This window comes from Urocampus carinirostris, chromosome 2, assembly GCF_059441175.1.
Source record: "Urocampus carinirostris isolate Australia breed hairy pipefish chromosome 2, RoL_Ucar_1.0, whole genome shotgun sequence".
Classification (NCBI taxonomy): domain Eukaryota; kingdom Metazoa; phylum Chordata; class Actinopteri; order Syngnathiformes; family Syngnathidae; genus Urocampus; species Urocampus carinirostris.
Genome location: NC_142350.1, coordinates 30,975,361 through 30,986,517, shown reverse-complemented (window position 1 = coordinate 30,986,517; position 11,157 = coordinate 30,975,361). Strand labels below are relative to the sequence as shown.

The 11,157-nt window shown below is 36.6% G+C and overlaps 1 protein-coding gene across 1 annotated transcript; it reads left to right on the top strand.

Moving 5' to 3' along the window:
- Positions 1–9,817, top strand: irx4a (iroquois homeobox 4a). The gene is made up of 5 exons (XM_088327909.1): positions 1–383; positions 1,963–2,214; positions 4,401–4,507; positions 6,576–6,886; positions 8,731–9,817. Exons 1-5 carry the CDS (start codon positions 339–341, stop codon positions 9,429–9,431), a joined length of 1,416 nt encoding a protein of 471 aa, XP_088184035.1. The 5' UTR covers positions 1–338; the 3' UTR covers positions 9,432–9,817.
- The last annotated feature ends 1,340 nt before the right edge of the window (positions 9,818–11,157 follow it).

Sequence of the window (11,157 nt, the reverse complement as noted above, 5' to 3'; positions counted from 1 at the left end):
TAAACATTTATGGTGGGGCAAAGCTGTCATTTTTGAGAAATATACATTTTGAAATAGAATAGTACGTTTTTTTTAATATAATATAGTTTTAACAAAAAATAATAATAATCTGACAAGTTTCTGGCGTTCTCAGTTTCGTTTATTTATTAATTTTCCTTGGAGTGGGGGTGCATTTTGCACAAATTAAAGATGCTAGTGCGCTTCGCCCTATAAGCAGCCAGAAGAAGTCGGAGCTTCGCTATCAATCGCGAGAGCAGAGAAGAGTCGAGCGGCGGCTGCAGCCTGCGCGCGAGTCTTCAGTCGCGCGCACTTTCTGGATATTGGGGGAGCTCTCTACAATGTCATATCCACAATTTGGATATCCTTACTCGTCTGCTCCGCAAGTAAGTTCACTTAACCCGTTTATCATTTGCTCCTTCATTTCATCTATTCTAGGTTAGTTTGCGCTCTTTGATTTCAATGAGAAGACACGCGTCTACTCCGATGAGACACCTGCAAAGGTGCAAAAGGAAGTGGTGAGGAATTACAGGACAAATCTCATGCCTGACAACGTATACGTTTCATCCGTATTGTATACGTTTTTTGATCATTTTAAATAGTTTACGCAGTTATACAATTTTGTACGGAGAAAAAAATAAATCATTCAAGTATAACGTGTAATAAGCAACACTGATTTTACTACACTTAGGGACAGAACTAAGAAAGCTGCTGCAAGAGTTGTTTGTTTTGTTTACTTGGTAACTTGTTTACACAAAGTATGTGTTTTTTATGCTTTAAGGAAAATGGGTGTCAAGTTGTGGTTGTAATGTTTATTATGGCTTAATAATGGGGATTGCAATCATTAATACTGTAGTGGATGGCGTATTCCTGTAGCATTTCTGCTGTAGTATGTTTGTAAAAGTATTCTTGTAGTATTTTTGTATTTTTTTCTACAATAATGTTTTGGTAAATGATTCTTGTAGTATTTCTGCATAAGTGTTTTTGTAGTTGTATATATGTAGTATTTCCGTAGTATTAAGCTACTGTAGTTATATTTTGGGAGTATTTGTGTAGTTGGATTTTTGTAGTATGTTATGCACTACTTTATTTCTGTGGTAGGATGTTTTTTATTTTATTGGTGTGTTTATGCAGTAGTACTTTTGTAGTATTATTATAGTATTTTTGCGGTGGGAGCTTTTAGGTTTTCTGTAGTATTCTTGTAGTGTTTATGGAATATGATTTTTGTAGTGTTTCTGTAGTATTTTTTGCAGTAGGATTTTTGAAGTATTCTTGTAGTATTTCCTTTGCAAAGATTTTGTAGTATTTTTGCAGTCGTGTTTAAATTGGATCATTGTAGTATTTCTGCAGTAGTATATTGGAGTAGTATTTGTATTTTTTGAGGGGATTTCTGTAGGATTTTTGTAATATGTTGTACTATTTTTGTAGAAAACTGTTGGTTGTATTTTTGTTGTTGTAATTCACAAATATTCTTGTATTATTTCGGCGGTATGATTTTTGTAGTATTTCCGTAGTGTAGTATTTGTGTAGTAATATTTTTCTAGAAATCTTGTAGTATTTCTGCAGTCATACTTTTTGTAGTATTTCCGTAGTATAGAACTAAGAAAGATGCTGAAATAATTATTTGTGGTGTGTACTGGTAAATAATTTGTTTACACCAGTGATCTTTGTTTTTAGTCTGCATAGTCTGTCTTTCTGTGAGTAAATGGGTGCTGCGTTGTGTTTGTAAAGTTTTAACCGCCTAATAAGGGGAACTGCAATCATTAATAATCGAAACAATTGGCTGGGGTTGACAGGTACGCGAGAAGAAGTGTAGAGGAATTGCAGGGAATTTAAAAGGACACATGGACTTTATCAGTGCGCACCTTTAATGAGTTTTATGTTCAATCTGTAACATTCCTTTAATGAAACACACATTGTAAGGGACTGTCGATTCATTTGTTTTCATCCTTGCGTGTTTTGCAGTTCCTAATGACAAGCAACTCTCTGACCAATTGCTGCGAGTCAAGCGGCCGAACTATCGCCGACTCCGGTGTGGGCGCGTCCGGGCAGACGCCGGTCTACTGCCCCGTATACGAGAGCCGGCTCCTGGCCACCGCCAGACATGAACTCAGCTCGGCTGCAGCGCTTGGCATGTACGGGAGTCCCTACACCGGTTCGCAAGGATACGGCAATTACGTGACATACGGAACGGACGCATCTGCTTTCTACTCCTTGGTGAGATGTTTTTTCCTTTTTTTTTGTTGCCGTGTTTGACATTGATTGATAGACTGCATGAAGATGCATATCTCTCAGCATGCTATGCATTCTATTACTTAGCTAATTACCACTAAGGAAACAAGATAAGGACAATATTATAATTGATGAAATAAAAATGATTCGTTAATTAGAATTAGAATTGTTTGCATTGCCATTGATAATAACGTAGAGAACACTATTTGCGATTAAGTTGTAAAAAGTTTGATAAAAAGGCAAACAAAAAATAGGCCTACGAAATGAATGTAAAACCATTGTAATCATCTTTGGTGAATATTATTTGAATCCGATAAAAAAAAAAAAAAAAAAAAAATCCGAGTCACATAAAGGTAATATTTGGGGGGAAAGTGTGTCAATACAGGTTCCCTTTTTCCTAACAAATTTGACAAATTTGACCCAAGCAATTCCATTGTAACTATAATGATAACATATATACAGTATATTCAACTTTTTCAAAAGTTGTATTCTAATATTGTTATTGTATAAGCAGTTAACAAATATGTATAGGTTTAACTTTTAGTATATTAGGATTGAACACCCTCCTTTTCTTCTTGGGATAAGAGACATAAAGGGTCCTGGGCACCATAGAATAAAATTATAAGGGGAATATATGGTTATGGACACAAATAATGTTTGTTAGCAGGTATTATAGCTATATTGAGTGACACTCCTTTCTTTTTGTTGGTCAGTACTGTGTTACTGTGAGTACTCTAGGGTGGTCCTTAATGGGGGTCGAAAAAATTTTTTTTGAAATATTGGGCTCTGACCCCCCGCATATGTTCTTATATCGATAAAAACACACTGTGTGCAATTTTGAACAATTTGGATAATATTTAGAGGTAGCTCAACGACTTTGAAATTTCCCAAAATGGTAAAATTTTGGCAATTTTCGAGAAAAAACGGAAATCTTAACCCTATGTGTACGGCGTTTTAGAACATCCAATTTCAGTCCATTGCTTATAATTGTAACACAAGAAAAGTTACAAGTAACGTTGTACACTAGGTCTGATATAATGTGCGAAAAATCCTTATTTTTCATACCAAAATTTCAGAGGCCTTGAGCGACCTCTAAATATCCTTTGATTTTGATGAAACTTTGCCTAATTAAGTTTTGTATATATTGGAACATATTCAAGGGGTCAGAGCATGAAATTTTAAAAGTCGAAAAATAAGGACCACCCTAGTGTACTCGCTATGACAATTTCTAACACAATATTCGGGGTTATTATAACATTCTGATCAGGGGTGAGGGTTTAGCCCTGGCATCGATTGGGGACATGGGCACTTTTTAAAGTGATCACAATTTTTTTGTGGGGACAAAACAGTATTAATTATTTCTATGCTGTTACCCATACATTGTTATCTTAAACAGGTGTAGTTTTACTTGTAAATGTTCTTGCACAATCAGGGTGGCACTTCTTAATTTTGTCGTGCATTTCACTTGTTATTGTTATTCTATTATATTCCATTCTATTCTATTCTATTCTATTCTATTCTATTCTATTCTATTCTATTCTATTCTAAAGTAACAAAATCATATAGGTGGGGACCAAACAATGTTTATTCGATGTTAATGGAGACACGTCCCCCCTTCCAATGCCAAAGTGACCCCCTTGATTTTGAAGAATATTGTATTGAATGTAAATAATTTGATCAACAAAATAATAACGCTTTTTCTTACAGTTAACAAGATATTGATTTTCAAGTTGTTGTTTTTTAATGTGTTTTTATTCGCATTCTTTACCCCACTTATACCGCTGCTTTATTGTCAGAAACCTTTAATAGGTGTCTTAAGAAATCACAATCTAAAAAACTGTATATGAATAAAGCCCAAAAGAACCATTGCGTTGCAGATAATATTTTAAACAAGTATTACACATTTTATGTCAAAGCAGATTCAGGGACATCCAAGGTCACTGCACACAAGATACAAAACAGTGAGAGAAATAAAAAATCAGAGTACAGTGAAACGAGGGGACCTTGTGAAGCAGTTTATGATGGATAGGCAAGTCTGACAAGGGGGGGGGTTGAGTCTGGATTTGGCAGGGTGGCAGAATTACGGTGGTGGTAGGGGGAAAAAACATTGAAGAGTCAGTAAAAGGTTTATGTTTTATTGTTTACTTATTTTGTTTAATGATCCCATGCAGGGAACATTTGATGCAAAAGATGCCACAGCTTCTGCACATGCAGGAATAACTCAAGCTACTGCCTACTACCCATATGATCCGACTCTGGGACAATATCAGTATGACAGGTAATTTGTCTCTGTGAATTTAAAACCATTGTATTTGTTTATTATAGAAACAAGAGGTGTGTATCCTTAAGTTTTTGGAAATGTGTGAATTTTATCTTTAGAGGAAATCTACATACGGTTTTGATACGACTTTGTATTTAGTTTAAGATGCTGGGGTATTATTGCACAAAGCTTTTTGTTTGCACAGTAAATGACTGATTTAACACGTTGAATTGAACTCTTATTGGATTTTCTAGCATACTTGTAGTCGAGTAGAATTTTCACACTTGCACATAAGATTCCTTATAATGCATCCCTTTGCAAAAACAGCACGTCCTTGCACACATAGCTTTGAATTAAATGTAAACAATAAAGGCCAGAAGTGAAGAAGGGGTATGAAGGCAAACAGGTCCACAAGGCTATACAGCAGTTCCGCTTTATATTTACCTGAAGGCTCATCATTACACCCCATAAAGCAAGTTTACCATCTACTTTATTTGCTAGAGAAGCAAATGCATTGAGAGGAAAAGAGCAGCTCACTTTGGATTCCCCAAGCAGTGCTTGACCAAAGCTATACAAAAGTAATAAGGCCTCATAAAAGGCTCCCATGAGAAGAAAATTACAGCTCTCTGCCGACTGACGATGAACACTGAGCATCGTAAATGTAAGGATGGACTAGAACCAGAAAATATGCATACATTTTGGGATGATCACAAAATGAATTGGTATTTTACGTGTATCACTACATTTTATTTTACGGAGCCATGTGTATGTGCAATAAGCATGCGCAGTAAAGATTAAAAAACAAACAAATGTAGTAAAATAAATAACTATAAATTACATTTCAAAATAAAGGTATATTGTTAAACTGGCAGATAATTAATTGTGTTCAATATGAGAAGTAATCTGGATTTTTTTAATTGTATGATTTCTTTTGAAAATTGTTTTAAGTATGTCAAGATGGTATTTCTTGTGTAAAATATCATTTTGCAATTTGATTGGAGAATTCTGCGATGCTTTTAGTCACATATTAAAATTAACCAATTATTCTTCAATTTACTTGATTTAGTATTAACAATTGTACTTAAAGTGAAGAAAATCTGGGTCCATCCATCTTTTAATTTACCATATAAATTATTTCATTTTAAGTAAAGGGGGAAAATTTTTTTAAGGATAAAACTGATTACCAGTTTTATTTTAATATGTCAATACTCTAGTAGACACTGTTAAAACAATCCTAGTTCATTAGCATATTGTTTTTTTATCACATTAAGTAGTATTTTACTCAAGTAAACAAATTATTGAATAATAAGTTGTGTCTAGTATTTAATAGAAACATACCTAATGAAGATTTGCTTTAAATATTTTTGGTTTGTAACTAGTTATATAACATGAGGATTTAGAATATTCTTATTTTACTTGCAAAATCAGCAAATTGATAGTGAAACTACTTAAAATCGAACAACAGTTCAGCCATATACCTCACCGGATAATTTCCATAATTTCAACAAGTATATTGTTACCTACATTTTTTTAGTTGAAAACATTTTAAGAAAATTATAGAGAAGCAACCACACTGTAGAAAAGATTCCTGCTTATTGCGACTGTACATCAGTTTGCTGACTTTGATTTCCATTAGTTAAATGGTCTACCTTTAAATGTGGTTGCTTGTTTTGTTTTTCCGAAATAGTTCAGTGGATTTTAAGCACAGAGAATACAGTTTTCAATTTTTTAACTCTACCGCAGATGTCCCCAAACTCCAGCCTGCATATTTGGTCTGGCCCCCTAGCCAATACCAGAGAGCATTTGGCGCACATTTTTGAACCTAAAAACAATATCCATAGTGTAGGTTACACATTTTGCTTGTAACAGAATTTGAGCCCATGTTGCCACAGAGAGTGCACCGAAATGTTACCACTTAGCCACTGTAACAGAGACGAATGTTAATTTGGTTGTGCTTTCTACCTCTTACAATGGCAAAAACTTCAAAGAGTGGAATATAATGTATATACATATTATTTTATTATTATTTCTCTAAAATTTGCAAGAGTTCTCATTGCTGTTGTGGGTTTGATCATGTCCCTATCAGGTACGGTTCGATGGATGGAGGACCAAGGCGCAAAAACGCCACTCGAGAGACCACTAGCACCCTGAAAGCCTGGCTGCAGGAGCACAGGAAGAATCCATATCCTACCAAAGGTGAAAAGATCATGCTGGCCATCATCACCAAGATGACCCTGACTCAGGTGTCCACCTGGTTTGCCAATGCCAGGAGGAGGCTGAAGAAGGAGAACAAGATGACATGGCCGCCCAGAAACAAGGGCTCAGAAGAGAAGCGATATGACGAGGATGATGATTGCTCTCAGGAGGAGCAGATCAAAAGTGAAAGTCACGAAAACGGTCAGTGGCACCATCATCAAGTTGCAAAATGTTTTGGCAAAAAAAGTGATTCATTGTTTAGTGCCTCCCATGTATTACTATTATTTATTTATTTATCAATTTGAATTAATGAATGGCCTTTATTGTCATTACACAAAATTGGAGGGCTTCATCTTTTAGTGCAAGTAAAACAAATTGAAATGGCAAAAATGTGCAGTTGGATAAAAAAAAAATATTGACATATTATAAATATGTGCATATTCTCGGGGGCTGTTCTACGTACATTGTGCTCATTGACACTGTAGATGGGAGTTCAGGGATCTTTTAACCGCTAGAGTTGTAGGAGCATTATTTCCTGTGGTGTGTCTTGGGCAAATACAGCCTGGTGGCGCCCATACCTCTCCAGGCCAATACAGAAGGTTTTTTTTTTTGTGTTGTTCTATGCAGAAATTTAGAATTATGATCGTTGTAAAAATAAGATACGAGATACTTTTGATTAATCGTATTTTTTAAGAAAAATATTTTTTAAGTATTAAATTTCAGGCTTCTAATAATTCACCTGATAGTTGGGATTATTATTCATTTTTACAAGTTGAAATATTAATATATAGTAAATGAAATGTAAAGTGTACTTACAATAAATTTATTACGTTTAGATTATATTTTTCTTAGTTAAATAGTGAAACAATTCTAAAATAGCATTGTTTTTTAGCAGAAAACTGAAAACACAGAAACGGAAATACAAAAAAAACAAAGTTTAAGAAAGTGTAATAAAAATGGAGTGATACGTCTTTTTTCATAGGGGGTTACATTCCAAACTCTGAACCAGTGATACGCAATTTTTTGTAAATAACTATTGTACTGTCAAATTCCACTAAGAAAGGGGACTGCTTTGCCAAGCAGGATGAAGAGCACAATGAACGATGTGAAACCATGGAGTAGCAAAACCGTGAAGAGTAAATCGCGTTATACCGAGGTATTACTTTACTATAGATAAAATGAAAAGATGGGTAAAATATATACTTTTGTAAGAAAAATCACAGAATGAGTACTCAACTCGAGAGTAGTCACCTAGTATTGATTCCACTTGTAATTTCAAAATTTGATATTCCACTCCCTGAATAATAACAGATTTAAAGAAAGAGTGAAATATGAAAATCCTATAAAATTGCAAGATATACATAATTCCATTCATATGATATGTTATTTCTATTTTCTGATCATAAATTAGCCACAATAGTCATGAATATTGAATACGAGGCTAGTTATTGTCCCTGATTCTGACCTGATATCAATGCTTGATATTGGTACTCCATACCTACCAACTCTACCACTTTTCTTCCCTTTAAAACCACCGACTGATTTCTTTGAAAAAATGTCCACCACAAAAAAACAAAAAAACTTGAGACTATTATTTTAGTCTAGAGCTGCTTTATCTTATGCAGAAATAAACCGCTCCAATGATAGCTTTCGATTTCCCTTTTGGTAAAAGGGTGCAACGTCCAGTTTGCTTTCAATACAAAAGCACATGTTGTTGTTGCTGTTATTTTTTTCTTTTATTATTCTAGAGACGGGTCGTGTTTTACACGTAAAAATAGAGTGTGCGGTAACATCTCCTCCTTTTTAATATCAAAAAGTTGGCAGGTAATGCACTTACATGCAACTCTCACTTCAAAATGCAATGCTAAAATAACATAAACATAGGTTATACTGTGTGGGGAATAATTTGTATTTGCTCAGCTGCAAACTATGTATACAACTACTACTGGACTTGTATCTTTCTAAATGCGTCGTTGAGTGCATGTTATCAGATTTGTCGTCACCACCTTTCACGCGCTGACAGCTCGCCATCTCTTTTTCCCCAGATAGCCGAGGTCAATCAAACAAAGACCTCCAACTGAGCGACCTGGAAGATTTCGACACCCTTGAGTCGGAGAGTTCCGAGTGCGAGCTCAAGCACAGATACCACATGAACCCTCACATGACCACCACAGGCGACTGCCCCGCCCAGCACCTCATCAAAGACGTGAAAATGCCCGGTCCGGTTTCGCTTGGGCCAGACCAGGACTTGAGTAAAGGTTGCTTGAAAAGTAACCCTGAAGATTTTCAGGCGGAGAGCAGAGCACAGGCAAAGTCTTGTTACGGTCATCAACCACAGCACCACGTTTTGGACGGCAAACCTCGGATCTGGTCTCTGGCCCAGACGGCCACCTCCTTGGTCCAGACTGATTATCCCTCTTGTATGCTGAGGTGTCAGGCACCCCCGGCATCCTCTCTCAGCCCGCCCTCAGTCGCCACCTCGCCTGCCTCGGCCCCAGACCACAGGCAGGACTCACCCGTCACCACACTGAGAAACTGGGTGGACGGGGTCTTCCACGACCCTTTGTTCAGGCACAGCACTTTGAGTCAGGCCCTGACTCACACCACCGTGTCCTGGAGCACCCCCAAAGGACTCGGAACTGTCTCAGAAGCCGAAAAGAGTCCGCCGGTTCTGCAGCATGACCAGGACTCAGCCAAAGAGAGTGTCATGAGTTTCAAAAACATTAACAAACTCTTCTGTGCATAATAATGCCAAAATAAATCATTTATTTAAAAAACAAAAATGAAAAGAAAAATAGGACACCTGGGATAAAAGCTATATCTCTCCTTTTTTGCTGACACAGTGACACCTCTTTATATGAGCTTAATTTGTTCGAGGATCGAGTTTTGCCAATATAAAATACTCAAAAATCAATCGGTCCGCTCCCGTCCTCCCAAAAGCATCAAAGTGAACCCTATATAGCCATGAAAAACATTCAAAGAGTAATTAAACAAAAAATGCATTACAAAGAACTAAGATGATATTAACAAAATAAATAATTTCATTATGAGAACATACCAAGGTTGAGGCGCAGTGGAAGTAGGGGGGTGGCAAAAAGGAGCCACGGAGATCGCATACCAGCCAACTTATAAATTTTCAACTTATAAATTTTCCCCTTCTTTTATATGTATTTTGGTCATTTTTAATTGTGCACTGCATATGTCAATTTTTATACCAGAGGATTTATTTTTCTGGAAGACCGATCTCTTCTTGCCAATTTCGGCTTTAATCTGGATCGTCTCGGTCACTGGTTGCAAACAAAAACGTTATCGTTGATTGCTAATATTGTTGTGGTATTCTACATAGTCTGGCTTGCTGTGAGTAAATAGGTGCCACATTGTGTTTTTAAGGTTTATTGTCGCTTAATAAGGATGATTTGTAATAATTCGTAAGGGGAGCAATTTGCGGAGGTTGACAGGTATGAAATTAAAAGACTGTTGATGATACGTAACCACTCACTGTGCACTTGAAATTAAAGTTACTGTATTTTTTTATGAACCTACACACGAAAATAATATTCAGCACTTTTTTTTTTTGCTTGCAGTAGTTATCATGTGCAAACTAAGCGAACTGATGCTGGCGGGGAGCGGTCTCGAATGATCAACACTGGTAGCCTCTGAAATTGCCCTTGACCTGGGTTTTCCTTCGAATAGCGAGCAATCTTTTTGTTGCAAATAAAACCAGTATACCAAAAACTCCTCATATGAAGACGTACGACTGTACATTCTATTATGTAAGTGGACTGTTCTGATTGATCGATATTTTTGGATGTCCTTTTTCTATCAACGCACGCGCACAAGTTGTTGAATTGTATAATATGTTTACATTTTGGGTAAATACCTTGAGGTTTACAGTATTTATTATTTATTTTACTTTCATCCCTGTACGCATGCATACATGTTTAAAATCATTCGGAGGATCACTATGAAATAAATGGAAAAAAAACAGTCTCACAGATGCACAGCTTTTCAAAAAATGGATGAGTTTCAACACTGTTCACTGAAAATAAAATAATGACAGGAAAATCAATTGTCATGTTTGTTCAGAATCAGTGGAATTTATTAAATGTATGTAAATATATCCTACCATCCATCCATCCATCCATCCATTGTCTTCCGCTTATCCGGTGTCAGGTCACGGGGGCAGCAGCCTTAACAGGGAAGCACAGATTGTTCTCGATTGTTCTCAGCTCAGGGATGCTGCTGGAAATGTGAATTTCCCTTCGGGGATGAACAAAGTATCTATCTATCTATCTATCTATCTATCTATCTATCTATCTATCTATCAGATGTCCCTATCCCCAGCCACTTCTTTAAGCTCATCCGACAGGATCTCGAAGCGTTCCCAGGCCAGCCTAGAGGCATAGTCTCTCCAGCGTGTCCTGGGCCGCCCCCGGGCCGCCCCCGGGCAACCTGCCGGTGGGACATGCCCG

Coding starts and splice junctions, on each gene's coding strand:
- irx4a (XM_088327909.1), top strand. CDS start 339: ATGTCATATCCACAATTTGGATATCCTTACTCGTCTGCTCCGCAA. Junction 384..1,962: donor CTTACTCGTCTGCTCCGCAA/GTAAGTTCACTT, acceptor CGTGTTTTGCAG/TTCCTAATGACAAGCAACTC. Junction 4,508..6,575: donor GGACAATATCAGTATGACAG/GTAATTTGTCTC, acceptor TGTCCCTATCAG/GTACGGTTCGATGGATGGAG.